Source organism: Camelina sativa, chromosome 19 (genome assembly GCF_000633955.1).
Source record: "Camelina sativa cultivar DH55 chromosome 19, Cs, whole genome shotgun sequence".
NCBI classification, from domain to species: domain Eukaryota; kingdom Viridiplantae; phylum Streptophyta; class Magnoliopsida; order Brassicales; family Brassicaceae; genus Camelina; species Camelina sativa.
The window spans coordinates 13,791,298-13,812,944 of NC_025703.1; the positions used below are offsets into that span (position 1 = coordinate 13,791,298).

Sequence of the window (21,647 nt, forward strand, 5' to 3'; positions counted from 1 at the left end):
TGGCAAAGGTGGCAATCATTTCTTCAACGCAGATGAATCTTGTATCTTTTAAATGTGTCATATCTCTTATAAGCTGACATAGCTTCAGAAACACCTCTGGATTAATACGATATAACTCCCAAAAATGATCGTTATCTTCTCGTAACACATTGCATATATAATTCTTGTGATTTGTCGTTGGGTTGGATACTCGATGTAATCTTTCCGTTTTAAATATTGATGTGCAATCAATACTTGTGCTAACCCTATTAATGTCACCAACAAATGCATTATCTTTGTATCCAAATCTTCAACCTAGAGTTGTTCTCTTGCAATTTCGATTTCTTCTCCGTCTGACAACCTTTGTACAGGAAACAAATAGTTTATATTAGTCATGTATGAAACATTTTATTTATTTTAGTAATTAAGAGGTTCAAAAAACCTGCAGAAAACGAACGTACATGTGATTCAATTAGTGAGATTAATTGATACTCGATGGAACAATATAACCTACACCATACAAAAAACAAGAAAAAAAGAATTATATCAAAAGTGTTCCTTTGACCATAGACTACGTTTGTTTAACAAAGATGAGAGTTTTATTGAACATAAACCTTATTACGATAAGATAAGAAGGCAGTGCTAGTCACTAACAGTTGAAGGAAAAAACTAAAGTCGATGAGAATCCAATTTCAGAGAAGTAGGAAGATGAAACTTCTGATAAAGATGATCTGATTTTTTCCTTTTGATGTAATATAGACTTCTGAAAATATATTTTTTAATCAAAACAGAAAATAGAATATTATCAATCTATGTTGAATATTTGTTGGAGAAAATCTATAGTAAAGATTTGAGTCAAACTCAAGTAAAATAGAACTTGATCAGTACAGTAAAATCGATTTAGTAATATAATAATAAAAATGAAAATTAACATTAATGTATAGTATTAAAGTAGCTTGACTACTACGGTATAAAAGGCAGCTACGTTATCAAACGATCAACAATGAATTATTAAGGTGTGAGTTATTTATATATAATATGTGGCTCAAACTTTGGAAGTCTATTGGACCTCTTCTTTTTTTAAGTTCTCGTCCTATTTCAAACAGTAATTACTACCAAAGTGGAGATGAAACAACCGCATCCAGATTACCAATCCTCACACATGATCTACGGGAAACAATCTCATTAGAACCCTATAATTCCGACGAGACAACCGACATAGAAATCGCTCCTTACAAAAACTAGCACAAATACACCAAACCCCACCTTATCTAGTTACTGAGTCGCACAACCAGCCACCTCTAACGACCGAGTAACAAGAGAGGTGGGATAGAATAATTGATTCCGTCCAGCCATGGACAACACTTTCCCACGAATACTCTAATTCACTATCAACTCTAGTGTTGAATGACACCTCCACCTGGTGTCGAACGTCACTCTCCTTGTAGCGGTTGACACCAACACCTACAACATCACTTCCGTTGATCTCCCCTCATGCAAACCTAACTCCAGCTGTCATCCTATGATCCAAACACACAACAACATGCTGGCGTCGACTGACACCACATTGGTGTCGCTCGACACCTCAACCTTACCACAAAACCGTCTAACCACAGTAAAAACACTTGATTTAATCATAAACCAACCTTCCATTTCACAAACTCACCGTTGGATATGAAGCTTATAGCACCATGAAGCTTCCTACCAAATTTCAGCAAAATCAGACTTCGTTTCATCATCCAAACGTTACTCCGAAGTAGTCATCCCTGACCAGTTCTCGATGTCTATCTGTAGGTATTGGTGTCGATCAACATCACCACGGTGTCGAACTACACCAACCCATAAATCACGAACAGAGCATCCCTTCAAGCTCTCTTTCGCAACAAACCCCTAAACCTTCAGAAATCAGAACCATTGATTCCGTAATCAAATTAACACCAAAAAATACGACTAACCTGGATACTAGCTTGGAGAGAGCCTCCTTGTCTCTCTCAATCCACCACCAAGTACTCCCATCCTTCCTCCACACCCATGAGGATGATCTATCTCCATTATTCCTCTCTTACAGCATAACTGGAACTCAGCCCTCTCTACTCCTCACCCCACAAGCAAACTCGGTTCACACTGGAGGCATCAACTCCATCTCTTTTTCTCTTTCCCCTTGGTAGCTACGACCAAGAGACGTCCCCCCCCCCCCCCCAAAAAAAAAGAGAAGACGATTTCCGTCCCCTTATAAAGCTAGGGTTCTGGTTCAATTCCACCAAACAGCCAAACCGTTTGCAAAATAAATCAAACCCGAGCCAAAACCAACTTGTGGTGTCGAGCGACACCACGCCATGGTGTCGGTCAACACTCCAACTCCAAAGTTGGTTAGCGGATGTTACAATTCTCCCCTTTTAACAAAAGATTCATCCTCGAATCTGACAACACCGCAACCCAAACTGCAAAACTCTTCCAACAACCGTTGCAATGGTTCACAACTCCACTTGACCCTACTGGTCAAAACAACAATAGCCCCGCCGGCCAACACAAACATGAACGTACCGGTCAGCACAAGCAACCCGAGATTGAACCACTATCAATATCTGAGATTTACATCCAATCATTACGCTTATATCCACGTTTTAGACATTTTTTACTCCTTCACTAGTCCATTCTCAATTTGAAACCTTGGAACTGCACCGTCTGCACTCTCACACCATCATCCTCGAGCCATACGAGACTCTTGGATCGTCACCCTCAAAACCTTCTTTCCTCATACGAGGATCTTCATCTATCTATATAAGAAGCGTCTCCACGCCCAAAAAAATCAGAGATGAAAGTGACAGAGGCAATTAAAATATGACCCGAAATCATTTGGCAAACGAGCCGAGATCATAAAGAGCACGAAAAGAAGGTACTCAAGTTTATTGAATTCGGTATGAGGCACAAGAATTTAGTCAATCTTCTTGGATACTGGGAATTGGTGAGGAATAATTAATCTTTTAGAAAAACTTTCTGAGATCTTTGACTTGTTTAGAGCTGGTGTTGTTCTTGCCGGCAACTACATGTTCTTTTTGCGTAGTTAGTACTTACTAAACATTTAGTTTTGTTTTAATATCACAATATTTTGGATCTTTTAATTTTTTATTTTTTTCATATTTAACATATGTTTTACTCATTTTTTACTTATAATTTTCATAGTTTTTGCTTAATTTTGATCAATTTTTTTTTTGTTTTGATTATTGTGCAAATTATTTCAAGGAGGTAAAGTCTAAGAAGTCTCTTTGCTATATACATTCTGTTTTATAATACTTGGAATAAAAGAAATATTTGTTTACCTTGTATACGACGTATTTTATTCACTTTTCGATGTCCAACTATTTTTTTAACATTATTGTTGCATTTTTATATATATATTTTTGTTAAAAAAAAGTAAAAAAGATAATAAGTTTTTTTTTGTTTTGAGATGGTTTACCATATCTTCATTTGCTTATTGCAAATGGAAAGGTATTATATGCAACTTCAAGTCATGTCCCTTAACCTCTCTGGCTTGGCTCTAGGTGTGGTGCCGCAGGGGTGATCATTCGCATTTCCGTGATGTAGTCATGAAAAGCAGATCGATCGCTGTGCCAAGTACTGCCGTGGGATCCAGTAGACATCATCCCTCCAACCGTCAGTCCCCACCAATGTGGTGCCGAGTCCGAACTTCGCAGCATCTTCTATGAGTTGACGCAGTGAAACCCCACTCTGAACCGTAATCGTCATTGCCTCCACGTCCACACTTAGTGTCCGGTTCAGAAACTCTGTGCTGATTAGCCGGCCGTCATAACCATCAGTGCAAGCAAGCTTCGTCATGCTGTGGGAGAATTGATTCACCACACGCATCTTCTGCTTTGCTTGTGTTCCTTGAGCTACGACATCGAGTAGATCTTTCTCTGTCGTTGGATATGCTGTCATGGAAGCAATGCATGTCGAACGGTCCGAGAAGGCACCATAGGAATTGACTATGGTGCAATTTTCTCCCATTAGTGCTACACTCGACCGGATTTGCTGGTGGAGTCGAGCAAGCCTGGACGAAAAACCAGAAAAGGCATAAAATACCTGATTCACAACAAACATGAGATAATCACGTAAGAGGATGAAGACTACATCACATCACCTGATGATAGAACATGTGACTTTGTTCAAATGGTCATTTAGGTACCTAGTAGAAAATGTAAATCGATACGAGTTGAAAAATCATTCATTAAAATGCGGTTTTTACTATATTTCTTTTAAAGTTTTTACGTTTAGAATAATATGAAGGCTTTTATTTTAGAAACTTTACAGTTATAGTGGTACTGGTAACTAGTGTAGTTTGTGGGAAAAATTTAGTTTAGTTCTATCAAATTAGTTTAGTTGAATAGATAGATAACTTACCACATAACATTTCCATTATATATTAAATAATCAAGTTTATTGAATTCTCTATAAGGCACTAGAATTTATAGTCAATCTTTCTGGATACTGTGAAATGGTGAGGAAAAATTATTTTTTTAGAAAAACTTTCTGAGGTCTTTGACTTGTTTAGAGCTGATGTTGTTCTTGCCGGCAACTACATGTTCTTTTTGTGAAGTTAATACTTACTAAACATTTAGTTTTGTTTTAATTTAACATCACAATATATTGGATCTTTTAATTTTTTATTTTTTCATATTTAACATATGTTTTACTCATTTTTTTCTTATAATTTTCATAGTTTTTGCTTAATTTTATTCAAATTTTTTTCTTTTGATTATTGTGCAAATTATTTCAAGGAGAAAAAGTCTAAGAAGTCTCTTTGCTGCAGGTATATACATCCATGTTGAATTTCTGTTTTATAATACTTGGAAAAAAGAACTATTTGTTTGTATATGACGTATGTTATTTACTTTTCGATGTCCAACTATTTTTTAACAATATTGTTGCATTTATATATATATATTTTTTTTGTTAAAAAAAGTAAAAAGATAGTAAGATCTTTTTTGTTTTGAGTTGGTTTACGATATCTTCATTTTCTTATTGCAAATGGAAAGGTGTTAAATGCAACTTCGATAAGCATCAAGTCATACCCCTTAACCTCTCTGGCTTGGCTGTTGGCTCTAGGTGGAGTAATCTCACCTGCGGTAAGACTTCTAGCCAATTTAGAAGAGGTTGATCTCCAAAGAAAACCTCGAAGGAGAAATTCGGTCATCCTTGGCTGCACTTCCCTTTCTATGGATTCTAGACATATCTAACAACAACTTAAGTGGAGCAGTTCCAAATTTTATTCCTACAATTATGAGTAACCGGAGTATTATCTTCATATGCGGCAAGCAGGTTTCCAACATCGTGTTTAAGAGCGAGAACGAGATGATGGGCGTTCTTAGGGATGTTGCTCGTATCAAAACGCGCAACAAGATTCTACTCACTAGCACGTTATACCATAACAACATAAAGGAGACAAGATTGGATTTGGAAGAAGCTTTACTTAGTCAAGATTCGGATCATGGAGACAAGATTGGTTACTTAACCGAACTAAGGATGTTGACAAACAAGATCATCTACAATCACAATGGAGAGTTCCTTCATGAAGACCCGGGGTTGATGGACTTCACGGTGGTCTTAAAACCGACATTAAAAATCCAAAACGAAGGGTTTCAAAACATGCTCTAACTCGGAATCACGCTTCACCCGGTGCTAAGTGCTTTCTCAGATCGGGTTAAAGATCTTCCTGGGTTTGGTGAAGTTATGCGACTATACAAATGAGAAGATTATTGTCGTGAGCCAATATGTCATCCCATTGATATTTCTCCAGAGGCTTGTGGCTAAGAATAAAGGTTGGGAAGATGGCAAAGAAACCTTCATGATTATAGGTGACACCAGCCTTTCTGCTCGTGAAATGTTCAATTAATCAGTTCAACAACTCGCATGATGCGAAAATCTTCTTTGTATCAACCAAAGCATGTAATGAGCAGATGGCTCTTACGGGTGCAACAAGGGTTTTAATGCTCGGCGTCATCTCCAACACTTGTATTGCTCGAGAAGCCATAGAGCTGACGTATCGCCGAGGACAGCAAAAGAAAGTTTATTCCTACAATTATGAAAGTGAATGTGGTCATACATACACAATAGAGATTCTTCGAAAAGCCACTAACGATTTCAGCAATGAAAACGTCTTAGGAAAAAGAGGTTCCAGCATTGTTTATAAAGGAGAACTGTGAACATCCCCAGGGAAACATGATTGCTATCAAGAGAATAATCTCGAAAACAATTGATAACAAAGAGGGATAAATGAATTTAAAACCGAAATTGATGTGCTACCGGTTTGAGGCACAAGATTTTGGTCTATCTTTTTGGATATTGTGAAAATAATTAAGAAAAATTAATTGTTTAGAGAAAATTACTGGGGTCTTTGACTTGTTCAGTTGTTTGCAGCCGATGTTGTTTGCCGGCAACTACATTGTGTGGGTTAGTAATTACTGAACGTTAACTTTTTTTTTTAATATCACAAGTTTTAGATCTTTAACTTTGTATTTAGTTATATTTAACTTATGTTTTACTCAGTTTTTTCTTATAATTTTCATAGTTTCTGCTTAATTTTATTCAAATTTTTTTCTTTTGATTATTGTGCAAATTATTTCAAGGAGAAAAAGTCTAAGAAGTCTCTTTGCTGCAGGTATATATACATCCATGTGTGAATTTCTGTTTTATAATACTTGGAAAAAAAGAACTATTTGTTTGTATATGACGTATGTTATGTACATTTCGATGTCCAACTATTTTTTAACATTATTGTTGCATTTATATATATATATATATATATATATATATTTTTGTTAAAAAAAGTAAAAAGATAATAAGATCTTTTTTGTTTTGAGATGGTTTACGATATCTTCATTTGCTTATTGCAAATGGAAAGATGTTAAATGCAACTTCCAAAACCATCAAGTCATATCCCTTAACCTCTATGGCTTGGCTCTAGGTGGCGTAATCACATGCGGTAAGACTTTTAGTCAATTTAGAAGAGGTTTATCTCCAAAGAAAGAACCTCGAAGGAGAAATTCGGTCATCCTTGGCTGCACTTCCCTTTCTATGGATTCTAGACGTATCTAACAACAACTTAAGTGGAGCAGTTCCAAATTTTGAGAGTTCCGTACAACCCAGGGAGAGGAGGTGTTTCGGTTTTCATGATTGTTGGGATTGTAGTTGGAGCTACAGTTGTCATCCTAACCATTATAGGTTTATTGATTTGGATGTACAAGTGTAGGAAACCTACAATTATGAAGTGAATGTGGTCGTACATACACAATAGAGGTTCTTCGAAAAGCCGCTAAGGATTTCAGCAATCAAAACGTCTTAGGAAAAAGAGGTTTCAGCATTGTTTATAAAGGAGAACATCCCCAGGGAAACATGATTGCTATCAAGAGAATAATCTCGAAAACAGTTGATGAGAAAGAGGGATAAATTAATGAATTTAAAACCGAAATCGATGTGCTTAACGGTTTGAGGCACAAGATTTTGGTCTATCTTTTCGGATATTGTGAAAATAATTAAGAAAAATTAATTGTTTAGAGAAAATTACTGAGGTCTTTGACTTGTTCAGTTGTTTGGAGCTGATGTTGTTCTTGCCGGCAACTACATTGTGTGGTTAGTAATTCCTGAACGTTAACTTTTTTTTAATATAACAATTTTTAGATCTTTAATTTTATATTTAGTTATATTTAACTTATGTTTACTCAGTTTTTTCTTATATTTTTCTTAGTTTTTGCTTACTTTTAATCATTTTTTTTTATTATTGTGTAACTTATTTCAAGGAGAAAAAGTCTAAGAAGTCTCTTTGCGTATATAAATCCATGTTGAATCTGTGTGTTTATAGTAATTTGAAAAATAAACACTAAGTGGACGTTTATGCAATTGGAGTGATCTTACTAGAAATGATCAGAGGGAGAAAAATTTGTTGATAAAACTTTGGGAGAAGAGGTATCAAATTTGGCGATGTGGCTACGCCTGAAGTTAAGAAATGGGAAGTTCTGCGAGGAACTAGACGAAAGCATTGTTACAAACAACAAAGAAACAATGAAGAGCATTAAAACGGTTGCAAAGTTGGCAGAAAACTGCATACATATAGAGCTCAATAGCCAATAGGAGACCCACAATGGTTCAAGTGATGAAGAAGCAAAATCACGTCATTCTACAAGTGATCTCCAGGAAATTTAAATGGAAGTCTTTCAGAAATTGAGAGTGTATAGATGTCCACAAAAACAAAATCCTTAAAACAAGGTTCACATTGAAGGCAAGGGTAAACGATGGCAAAACCAGTCAGGCTAGTACAGTGTTGTGTTTGCAAATATACTCTATGCACGTCTCAAGTTATTTATTCGTAATATGTTCTATAAGTCTTTGGCTTTCATGATAAATATTACTGCTTGTTCATGTAGAATTTGTTTTTATTGCTCTTAGCATTTGTTCAAGCAGCTGCACATCAACTACATAAACGTTAACATTACGAACAACTGTGAGTCTCTCATATCTTGTTTTCTTAGTTATATAAATGGAATAGTGAAATTGATTGGAAGTCATGAGATAAGTAATAAAAATAAAAATAAAAACTAAAAAAAAAAAGACAAATAAACATGTAAAGTTTTCCTATTTTATTACCTTGGATGCCTTAAATAGGTGGAATGTTTTATAAATAAATTTCAATCTATTTGATTTTATTTTGTTGGACATATAAAAGAATATTTTCTCTTACAAGACTTTTCGTGTAAATCGTTTGATTTAAAGTCTGATAAAAATAGAATCTTTCAAAACACAAAGTAAGTTAAATTTTCATCTTCACATATTGTGACATTATTATTATATAGTTGGTAATCACTAATAGCTTATTTTTGTTTTAATATTTCAATTTTAGATCTTTAATTTTGAATTTTGTCATATTTAACTTATGTTTTGCTCATATATTTCTTATGCTTTTCTTGGTTTTTTGCTTACTTTTGATCATTTTTTCTTTTGATTATTTAAGTTGGTATACAAGGAAAAACAAGTCTTTTTGCTGCAAGTATATACATCCATGTTGAATCTTTGTTTTATAGTATTCGAAGATAAAAAAAACATTATCTTTTTTGTTTTTACTTTGTATATCATGTATGTTATTTACTTTTTGATATCGATTACTTTGACAAAAAGTAAGAAGATATTCAGATTTCTTCAGTTCTAATTTATGATAAGATTATTTCAAAAATTTTGATTTCTTATTTTACATAATGGAAATGTTCTGTAATAATCTCTATATAGTTATTTAAGCAATGTTGTTAAAAGTTTAACCTTACTATCATGTGACATATGACAAAAAAATATCATTGCATTTTCATTAATTTAATAACCAACAACAGAAAAGCTTATATTAGTTTATAAAATAATAAAAATATATTTTCGAAATTATTTGACAAAACTATTTAAAAGATTTTATTTATTATTTAAGAAATTTAAGAAACAAGAACAAACTATTTAAAATAATTATAAATAATAGTTTTATTTATAAAATTATGATTAATTATTTGCATCCCTAAATTGTTTAATAATGACACATATATTTTAAAACTAAAATACAACATTGTGTATATTTTAAAAATATTAAATATGATATCTAATTTATTAAATATTTTTTTGCACTATACATTGACGCAGTGACATCTTATTAAATCTAAAAAAAATCACAAATGCTAGATTTTATTCAAAAGTCAAAAGTCAAAAAGTTAAATCGAGATTCCTAAAAACAATCGCTTCAATAAGATTTTTATTTTAATTTATGAATTTTACCAAATTTATATAATTCACGGAGTATGAAACTAAGTAAATTAAATATAAAAGATTATAAAATATATTGTGTAAATCAAGTACAACTTTAATTATTATTTTATAACTAACAAATTACAGTAAAGTTTACGCAAATATTTCTCGGTAGGTAACTATCCTTTCTTTTTCAGTGCTGGAGGTAACTATCTAGTTATATTTATTTTCCACTGACTGAAAAGCAAGTTACAAGTTTGTGCATTTTTTTCGCCACAAAGTACAGTTACCACTATACCAGGTAAAAATTTCAATATATATACACATCTATACTATTAAAAGGGAAGCATTTTTAATAAATAGACATAGATTAAAAGATTATTATATGAAATGCCACTCAAATTAGACTTAATCATCGAGCCAAACAAATACTAAATGAGTTAGGATTAGCAAAAAAATCGGAGCCAAACAGATATTATTTGGTATTTAAGTGTATAAGTCATTTAAGCTAAACAAATAAAAATCGTACCCAAACAAGATGGTTACACCATATTAAAGTGTCTATTTTCCTAAAAGCTAAATAAATCTTTCCACGTAATTACCATAAATGCCAATATAATTAAATAACAAGATAATTTTCTAATGTTTATGGAAATTGAAATTATTATACTATAACAGCGCAGTCAACAAGATAATAATTACTTAATGTGTATGGAAATTGAATTAAAAATAATAATAATTACCTAATATTTATGGAAATTATTTAAGTTTGTTGCCAAAAAATCGGACTCTTAAATTCGAAATATATGTAAATATATTTAAGTTTCTAATACATTTTGAGATATTGCTGGAAACAACTATTTAATTTTAATATAATAATAATTATTTATTTGGGTAAGAAGTAGTCCAAATTAATTTATTACCATAAATAATGTGGATAATTAAAGGAAACAAATATTGGATTATCCAAAATGGAAATAGATAACGTTAGTTTCTTAAAATTTGTTCAAGAAAACTAAAAATACTTTTGTGAAATGAAACAATAGTTACAAACAAGACGACAATAACCAATGAAAAATATCTATAAAAGGAATGTGTTCTTTTCTATTGATTTCAAAATGATTAATAAGAAAGTATTTCAAAAATCTATTCAAATTATAGATAAAAATAAATTATTATTTTAAATTTATGAAATATTTTTAATGTTTAATAGGAGATCTACTAAATTCTAATTTAGTGAAAATTCTAATTTTACAATAAAATGTTATGTTTAATTAAAAGAAATGATGAATAGTATAAATTGAAATCTATAATAATTTTACATCGATTATGGATTGAAATTAATTTAAGATAATTTAAGTAATTAGTAACTGATATTATTTTTTCGATATTGTGAAAATTATAATAAGATTTGTTTAGATTCTTTTGTTTTAGTCAGGAAACAAGTATTAAAACAAAATATGGTAAAATTTATAGTGGCGAAAATTGTGGACGAACAATTAGGAAATTTATGCAATGTTTTGGGTAAAAAATATCTTAACAATAAATGACAAATCACAAACAGATAATTAACTTATGTCATACCATTTTCCTATATATATAACGGAATATTTGTGTTTAAAGCCTAGAATATCCTTTTTTGTTTCTCAATTTCGATAGCACATATTTTTTTTTGTTCTATTTGCTAATTGAAGTAGAATCTAATTTTGAGTTTTTTTTTTAATTCTTGATTTCAGCGTTCGAATGGACCATGGAAACAGTTGTTTTCCCACCTTGTGTGTCAGTATCTCGTCAAAACTATGGTACTTTGATCTATTTATTTTTGAATTTTACGTAGTTTGTTGACTTGGTGGATTTTATATTATGTTAAGTTTGATCTTTATTTTGAATGACACTCTTTGATTGAAAGAGTTTATAAATTGATTTATTAAATCATTAAAAAAAAAGTTATCAGAATACTGAGAAGAGCAGGAAGAGCTGTTCATAGAACATGGATCCTCAAAGCAATTCATCGAGCTGTAATTATTTCTGTTACATAATGATGTAATTTGTGGTTAGTATTGAGGTTTAAGGAGATTTTTGGTATTAATAATTTGTGTGCTTTGTTTTTGTAGATGGCAAACTTTGGTTCAATAATTTGGACTTGGGAATCAAACTCATAGGTATATAATACACATAAACATCAAGATTCTCATTGTTGTTAATATTTAATGTTTTTTTTTAATTTACTAATAATTTGGGTGTGTTTATACAGGATTAAAGGTCAACATAGTCGAGAAGCCTATGAAATTGTCTTCTTTTATGTTCAAAACGAAATTGTTTTTAATATGTGTTAATAAATCTTTATGTTCATAAAGAGAATAAATGACTAATAAACCTGAAAATTATGTACAATTCCAACTCATCCTAAGACAATCATCACACGAGAAAAAAGTATGAAAACCATTTTAAAATAGCTTGGCTGCAGTTATTAAATGCACATAAGGATATCTATATATTTGTGAGATTAGTAGTGTGAAGAATAAAGTATGTAGGTTGAAAAATGGAGTCGTAAAATCAAGAGACTTTAATTATGACGTGAAGAAAATACTTCACTTGTGATTGATTTTATTGTGTTTAGACTTATAAATAGGCAACATTTAGTTTAAGATATATATATGTGTGGTATAAAGTATAAAGTGTTTATTCATATATTTTACAAAAAAATTGTAAATTCACATTTCTTTTTCTATTTTACCAAGTGTATAATAAATGAATAATATTATTGAATGAAGGAAAAAAACATTGACTCATGGAATATCAATAGTTTTATACCCAATACTTTTGAAAATCATTTTTAAAAATTTCCATAACAGATCAGATTATTAAAGTCGATATACTTTTTTTTTTAACCATTGGGCCACAACAGGCCGGCCGATTAGCCTAATCCCTACATTCGTAGGGAGCGGGACTCGATCCCTGGTGTGATGGTGCCTTGTGCATTAATGACTTACCTTTGGCCATTGCACTAAGGTCACTTCACAAAGTTGATATTCTATATATGTAAAATTATTTAATTTGATGGTATATTATTTGTTATTCCAAAAACGATCATCTAAATGAATATGTCCAATAAAAAATTATTTTTTTTTCAAAAAAAAGTTTAACAAAAATACTAATCAATTCTGATTATAATAAATAGATGAAAACCAAAAAAATTGAATATTTTTTTCAATTATGAATACATTTATTATATATGTAATATATAATCTAACCACGATTTACTATTTCAAAAAGTAGTATATTCTTTATATAAATTTTGGATTTTAGATTCATCAGTATCTCAAAAATTCAAATATTATCGATTTCCAAAATATTAATTCAAAATATATATTATGTTGAAATTTTGTGGATTTTGGTTCATAAGTGAAAAAAAAACAATTTTTAACAGTTAAGAATAGATTTAATGGATTAATATCATAACTGCTATGATTCTAATAAATTATATGGTGAAAGGATTATTATTTCATTCTCACACTTTTATAGCAGACTAATATTATTTTATGTTACAACTAAATATATCTACAAATAAAACCCACACATACGTGAGGATCCGAAACACTTACTTATTTTCTTATATGATAAACTAAAATATATAATATGAAATGTGTAGATTATTATTAAAACCACAGTTATGAGATGAAAATCATATCTGGGACCGGACATATCACTTTTGTTTTACTATTTTTCTGCCCTGAAATAGATATATCGTCTTTCTCTTACTGTTTTTTTAATGTCGTTATCTTTACATACGTCTAAGAAAAAACTGATAATTTTTTTAGTCTAAACCAAATTATAAACAAATCTAATACTTAACTGGTATGAGTGCAGATTATGAATGTTAACATTCCTAAAAAAATATGTTTACAAATATAACTCCACACATATGTAATATATTATAAATCTAATAGCAAACTTAGTTTTTGAAATCAATCTCGTACGTATGTGCGGGTCTGAATCTAGTATATATATATATATATATATATATATATATATATTTCTCCTTTTATGGCATTTTATCTTATTTGTGTACTTTGCTTAAAATAGTTCTTTTAAATGATTTGAAAAAAAATGAGATATTAATTAGTTGAATCTGTATTACAACTTTTACGTGGTACCCAAATGATTTACATTACTGGGTAAAACTTCTCTGATCCAGTACAAACCATTTGAATATATATATATAAAGTTAAATTTGCTCACTTCTCCTTCCTCCACATCACCATCCACCTAATCAATTTAAAAAAAAAAATACTATTTTTAATATTCATAAATTGCATATTTATTAATTATAATTAATAATAATAAAAAATAAATAAAAAACGAATTAACTAAAATTAAATAAATTTTAAAATAGTAGAAACAATAATAATTTCTTTTAGTAAATAATAAAAATAATAACTATCTAAAAATGAATTAAGTAAATTAAATGAAAATTTTAAAATAGTAAAAATAATACTATAAATTAGCTTTAGTAATAATGTTATTATTAAAATTATAACCAAAAAAATAATTATATTCCAAAATTTAGAATGGGTTAATGAGTTTTAGAATGTAAGTAAGATTTTATTGCATGGTGGAGTAAAAAAACAAGTTATGTAATTGTATTTATAAAAATCTAAACATGAAAATAAAATTGAAGTGAAACATTAGTTTCTAGGAAACATATACCATAAAGATTTATTATTAAATTTTACTGATAAGAAAGAAAATATTAATTACTTAACTTAAAAGTTTTGATCTAAAACAAATACATTGTAAGGGGCACACTTTTTTTTAGGAAAACTATGAAAAAAATTTTGAAAAAATAATCTATTTAAAAAAACAAAATCAATGGTCAGGAAATATAGAAAAAATGATATTCAAGCCATTACAAAAAATGGCATGTGATTGTGTAGTATGTCTCATAAGGTATATTATCAACTGGCGCTACAATTTTATAACATGATATAAAACATATATAACAAATATAACATATATATATATATATAATCAAATGCTTTTAACCCAAAACATTGGCAAAAACAACATATTTAAAGTACACTATGTTTTTTTTAGAAGACGAAGCTGGGGTTGCATCACAAAATTAACATCTGTAAATAACATATGAGATTTTAGAAAAATGTGTAGCTTGGATTAGTGAATAGATATTCATTGTGAGGAACATTCTTGACTTAGTCTAAAATTTTATTATAGCAGATGATGCATTTGGACAACCTCATTATAGCGACATAGCAGTAAAATTGTTCATGAAACTTTGTATATTCGCATTTAATGTAAGATATCGATATGTTTAAATGGTCTCTATAATTAGGTCAACGATCGACATTGACGTTAGAACTTTAAAATTATGTTTTCATGGGATATGAATATGGAATGAACTCTTTTAAAAATAAAAGGTCAGAAGATTGTCGACAATATTATTGCGACACTAGACAATATATGTTATATATAGATTAGTAAAATAAGTACGGCATTTATATATATTTATCTTTTAATGTTCAAATTATATTCAAATTCAATAATTTTTATTGATAAAATGTTTAACTAAAATCCCACGTAAAATCGTAACTAGATATAACATAGAAATATTATCTTAAAAAATATATATGTTGTATATCACTGAGTAAAGTAAGTTATATATTTATACTCAAAAGTTGGAATGATTATATTTGAGCTCAACAATTTGTATTGATAAGAAATATTTTAAATTAAAATCCCGCGCATGCGCGGGTACAAATTGAAGTTTCATATAAAAAAAAACCAAAGTCACATGGATCCAGTATCTGAGGGGGTAAATACATTTCTACTAACTTTCGATGAGAGTTTTTAATCATTATTGTAAGATCGTTTGGTAAATACATTTATTTTATTAATGGATTCGGAGAAAATATGCACTATATTCTTCTTCATATGATTTGATATGATAAGTTTTTTTCCTTTATACGGAATTACAGCCTCATAAAGACATGTAGAACTTTTAAATTTTTAATTGGAACTACAAGTACAACTTTTGATAGCTATCCAATAATTGTTAGCTTCCATAACAATCTAATGTCATCGGGAGGTTGTCTCGATAGCAAAGAAGATGGATTGACCACGGTTTGTCTATGGGACTTCCGTGTACAAGACCAATTTTTTCATACGTTCACCAAATCCATTGAGAACGTAAATGAGTTTAAACAAAAGTAAAGTCACGGCAAAGATTCCATATCCACCAATGCTCTTCTTTCCATCACGGAATGAAAGACACAACTATATACAAAATAATAACCAAAACTGCCAAGAAACTGATAAAGTTGACATCAGGCTTGTAGCCAAAATCATTTTGAGATAAAATCAGAAAAATCATTCTGAGATAAAAGAAATTAGTTAGTAATTACTACACGCTTATATATGAAGCCACAAAACATTCTTATATATGAAGTTAGTAATTACTAAACGCTTATATTTTTTTAATATCTTAAATTTGTATTTTGTCAAATTTAACTTTTGTTTTACTCATTTTTTTCTTATATTTTTCATAGTTTTTGCTTACTTAGTTTTTTTCTTTTGATTTATTGTGAAACTTATTTCAAGGAGAAAAAGTATAATTAAGAAGTCTCTTTGCTGCAGGTATACGTCCATGTTGAATTTCTGTTTTATAAAAAAGATGGATTTATAGTAGTATTAATTAGGGATAGAATGTTACATTTTAAAAGTAATAAAAAAATTCTATCAAACAAATATATATATATATATATATATAAGAGAGCAATTAGCAGTGCTTTAATTGAGAGGGTGGAATACATTATTATGGAACTGGGTTCCTACCTAGTTTAAGTTATATAATCACAAACCACTATCGTTCGTTATGTGAAGGGAAATATTCCTTTATAAAACATTGAAATTTATTTATTAAACATTCCATCTATTCAAAGCATGAAGGGAAATAAAATGAAACTTTACACGTTTTAATTATCTTGCTTTTTATACAGTTTTTTTTTTAATTATCCTATTTACTTCCAATCACTTTCACACTATTCCATTCATATTACTACACTGCACCGATATCCATTCCATTCGATACCTTCATTTAAGATTATTATGCTTAATCATTTAAATCAATATTTAAGAATATTTTAATGGTTTAGGTTTATAGGAAAAAAAAAAAGGTTTATAAAAATATCGAAAATATGAAACATACACAATTTTTTGGACTAATTCCAAGAGAGGATTTTTGGACTAATTTCAAGGAAATAAAAGCATTGGCGGATATGGAATCTTTGCCGTGATTTTACTTTTGTTTAAAGTAACTTTTATTCTTTCATAAACGCTTAAATTTGATTATAAAATTTATCGTTGGCACAGAAAAGCATAGACTTGATCCGACCTCGATGGGAGAGCAAAGTTATTGGGTTGAGGTTGCGTTAGACAAAGGATCCCTCTTAGAATCGCAGCTAGAAATAGGAAAGGGATTGTCTCTTTGGTAAACGTTTAATATTCATGGATTCCATCTAAATGTGACATAGATGTGGACAGTGTCCACTACAACGGTAATTATCTCTTCAACCCCTCATTCATATTCGTTTTAGTTATTTTATTTTTGGGCAAATATCTCTATTATATTATTTAAACAACTATTTAAACAAATAATCTTACTCCCATGTGGTATATTACACAAAATGCCACTATATTTTAATATAAAATATATTAACAGAATCTAAAAAAATTGTATAGTTGTAACCAAAAAATACTAACCCACTTAAATAACGCTTAAACAGAAAAAAACAAAATCTTTTTATTAAATTAAAAATATATATACATTTGAATCGTATATGGATTTCGTAAAATAATAGTAGATAAGTATTTCTGCTAGCCACTAGCTATAATTTATAATTTTTACGAATTGGCATTGTTGGAGCAGTGACATTTCTCCCATATATATACGATTTATTTGACAAATATATATATATATATATATATATATATATTTTCTATCATGTGACATTTCTTTGGAAATTATAAAACTTAACAGTCCAATGATATATTGACGCAGTGACATTTCTCTCATATATAATTTTTCCATTGGAACTATTACTTCTAATCCAATTTTTAAAAACAAACGAAATCAAATATGATTTTTCACCTGTTCGTTTGACCATTATCCCACCAAATTCGTATGTCCAATGATTAATTCAAAATTTTAAATGATTTTGCATCTTCCATCAAAATCTTTTTAACATATCTTCAACAATCATACGAACTTCCTTAAAAGTAACTAACCTTGATTTTAGCAAGTATCTATTATTGAGGTGCACAATTAAACGAGAAAATATTTTAGTCCTGAATTATAAGCAAATGAATAAAGCACCTAATCTTCATAAAGTCTTTCATATTTCTATCACAATAAATAAAAACTGCAATGCGTAACTAACAGAATTAAGAATTTGTACATGAAAACATACAAAATACATTGAATAAATGATTTTCAAATCTTTTCTACACGAATATTCATTCTTAAAGTTCAGTATATTGTAATATTCCCTATTATCTATGTCGTATGTTCTAACCTAAACCCACAACTATAGAGCGATATATTCTCTTCCAGTGTCAACCCAAAAATTCATCTCACCTCATACTCAACTTACAAGCAAATAATATTTGATCTTTTGTTTCACTTAAAGTTCAAAAAAAATGATTAGTCCGATGGCTCGACTTATCTTGCTGCGATGGCTCGACTTATCTTGCTGATGTAAAGTCATTCAAAAGCAGCTGGCGTGTTCATTGTTAAAGTCCTCAATACTTGGAAGCAATATACTACTCATTTACTTCATTCAGTTTTCCATGAAGGTATATATCTATATATATGTATATATATAATCATTTGTTGAAATTTGGAATTTATGTGGATCATATGCAGGTGTGAATATGCAGATATGCCTAGAGCTGCTTCAATGGTGTGTGATATGGACATAGGGCGTGACTTACTAACCAGGTCAAATTTTTACCAAACTTGAACAATTATAGAATCCAATTCTTCAATCTCATCCATTGAAATTTACGGAATACTGATGTGATTTGCTAAACTGTTGCAGTTCGAAAGATGACCTTAAGTTAACTATTGTATGAGAGAATATATGAGAAAAGTTAAACATAAGTGCAATCTTTTTTCTTACAGAAAAGAAATGTGTAAATCTAGAAATCTCTCTTAGATATTTATTCTTATTATCTCTTTTATACCTTGCAGGGTATATGTGACAAAGGTCGTAGTTATGCCCCAAAAACTCTGAGGAAGCTTGCAAAAGTGCAACACCTATATTTTCAATTTGCAGGAAACTTAGGAGGGAAGATACGTTGAGATAATAGTATGTGACATAATATTATATCTCACATTGTTCTTTTCATCGAATTAAGTTCAACCCTTTACTTATATATATATTTATCTAACATAGTAACAGTTTGACATCTTGGCTGCTCTGCATCCAACTCCAACACCACAAATTATATTATTCTTTGATATTTACCCACTCGCGATTGTGGGAGTTTTTTTGAATCTTTGCATTTCCCCTTATATTTATATTCGTATATATTCGTATATATTGCAAATTATTATGATATTGCAAATATTTTCCACCAGTAAGACACTGGTAAACTTTCTCTTGCTGATCTGTCATTATGTGATTGCTCACTTATTTTTATGGGTTTAGCGATGGGAATGCCCTAAGGCAGATTCCCAAACATCTTGCATACATGTTTCATTTTATATATTCTTCCTTTGTGTGATGCATTGATTATCAAAAAATTTAATCCCTTTAATTATGACTGCGTTATTAATGTCCGCTTTTAGTATAGTTTTGCATAAATCGTTGTTATATGTCTGAAAATATGAATTCAGTCTAGTGCGTTTTTTTCAATGAGGCTCCTCTTCTTAACATTGTCACGCACTTGGCCGATCAACGCCTTCAGTGCCCATCTTTTATCATCTATATGGAAGCAACGTTGTCGGTAACCGCCCTGTTCGTTTGTTAGATCTCAAACAGCGACAGGAAAAAAAAATAAAAGGCCCATACTAAAAAGTTCATATGCTTCTTTTTCCATTGTCGTTGTTATACTGAAGCTTTTTTTAAAATTTCAGAGATACGCGACAGAAAAAAATCTCTCACGGTCGCTGGAAATTTTATCATAAGATCTCATAACAATATTACTGTCATGTTGGTCACTGTGTGTCGCTGAAGTCGTTTTTCTACCATTAAAATAGTCTAATGTTTCTATCATGCATGGTCGCTAGTCGAGCGACTAACAAACGAACAGGGCCAACATCTCCAATTTTAGTGGGTCGCTCATTTTCAATTATGTCAAAAGAAAATAATTAGAAAACTAATTCATTAACCAAAAGTTACATATTATTCTTAGCAACATAATGATTAGAGAAGATCATAATTTATAATAATTCTCTTTCCTATAAATTAAAATAATTATTTTATTAAATAGGTAGATCCGAGAGCGATATCCGATGCTTCTTTTTGTCTAGCTCATCCTCCACCAGGAACTTTGTAAACTGTGACAAGACATTAACTGAAATATGTATTAGTGCAGATAAAAATGATGTGAGTCGAGAGAATGATTCTATTGACACTTAGGGCATTTCCATCAATATATTTAAGCAAAACGAATTTAAGCAAAACTGCTTAAAACATATTTTATTATTAATTTTGAAAAATAGTTAGCTTAAGAAATTCTTAAGAAACTTTTAAATTTCATTAGTCCATTAATGATTGTTAAATTTGGGGTTCTTAAAATTTTTTTTTTTCTAAATTGTTATAATCAATACAATAAAACCATAATGGGTTACTTTCCTTTTATGACACATCAGCTTCTGTGTAGAAGCATGTGTTTGAATACAATAAAAGGACAATATGTTACTTTCCTTTTATGACACATCAGAGTGTTGAAGCATGTGTTTGACACGTTAGTAAAAATCAACAACCTATCAAATTATAATAATTAATACAGGTCACCTTTTATCTTTCTTATGTGGACAAAGCAAATCAAAAACGTTTTGTAACACTGCATTTAATCAATTGCTAAATTTATGTTCTTCGTTGCCGTCATACCAACCTTCGACCACTCTCTCTACCAATCGTTAGTCGATTGATCGATTGCTTGTGGTGGATTTCACAACAATGGAGTACGTAAACCCAGAAGGTCTTCGATTATATGTCGCCGATTCAATGAGGTATGTTTCCCATCTCTCTATTCCTTGTCTTTGTTTGCTGATTCCTTGTCTTTGTTCGATTCAACGATATACTTATATATGAACACAAAAATTTCAACTTTGTTTTTAGTTCTGCTGTTTTCGAGATGGGCAATACCAAAGTAATTGCAGCTGTCTATGGACCAAGAGAGGTTCTTGATTTGACCTATAAAGATTGGTGCTTTAGTTGTATATAATCCAGTGAATTAAGCCATTTGGTTTATTTCTGTTTATCTTGGTGAGAGCATTTTATCTCCAACGGAGAAGTCAAGTTGCATATCTAATCTTAAGCTGATCGGAGATTGGAAAGTGTTGGTGCACGCAGATCTGCTATATTATATTGCTTCACCACACCACCCAACGTCCAAAGAAAAAAAAAACTCATCTTTTTGAGTCCTTTGCACGATCTCGGAGAAGGAAAGAAAAAACACCGACCTAGAAGAAAATGATTCATCTTTTTTTCTGAATTCGCCAAATAAAGTCTTTGTCTTTGGAAAAAAAAAGTCTTTTACTTTTTCTATTGAATTAGTCCTCAAAACAGGTGAAATTATTTCTTGGCTTTTTTCAACTTTTGGTTGAGATCATTATGATTCTGTTCGTGTAAGCTTTTTTTTTTTTTTTT

General features: G+C 30.2%; 1 protein-coding gene across 1 annotated transcript; it reads left to right on the plus strand.

Annotated features, from left to right (window-relative positions):
- LOC109130832 (protein CHROMATIN REMODELING 35-like) lies at positions 5,260-5,634 on the plus strand. Its single transcript, XM_019240899.1, has one exon. The coding sequence runs from the start codon at positions 5,260-5,262 to the stop codon at positions 5,632-5,634; it is 375 nt and encodes a 124-aa protein (XP_019096444.1).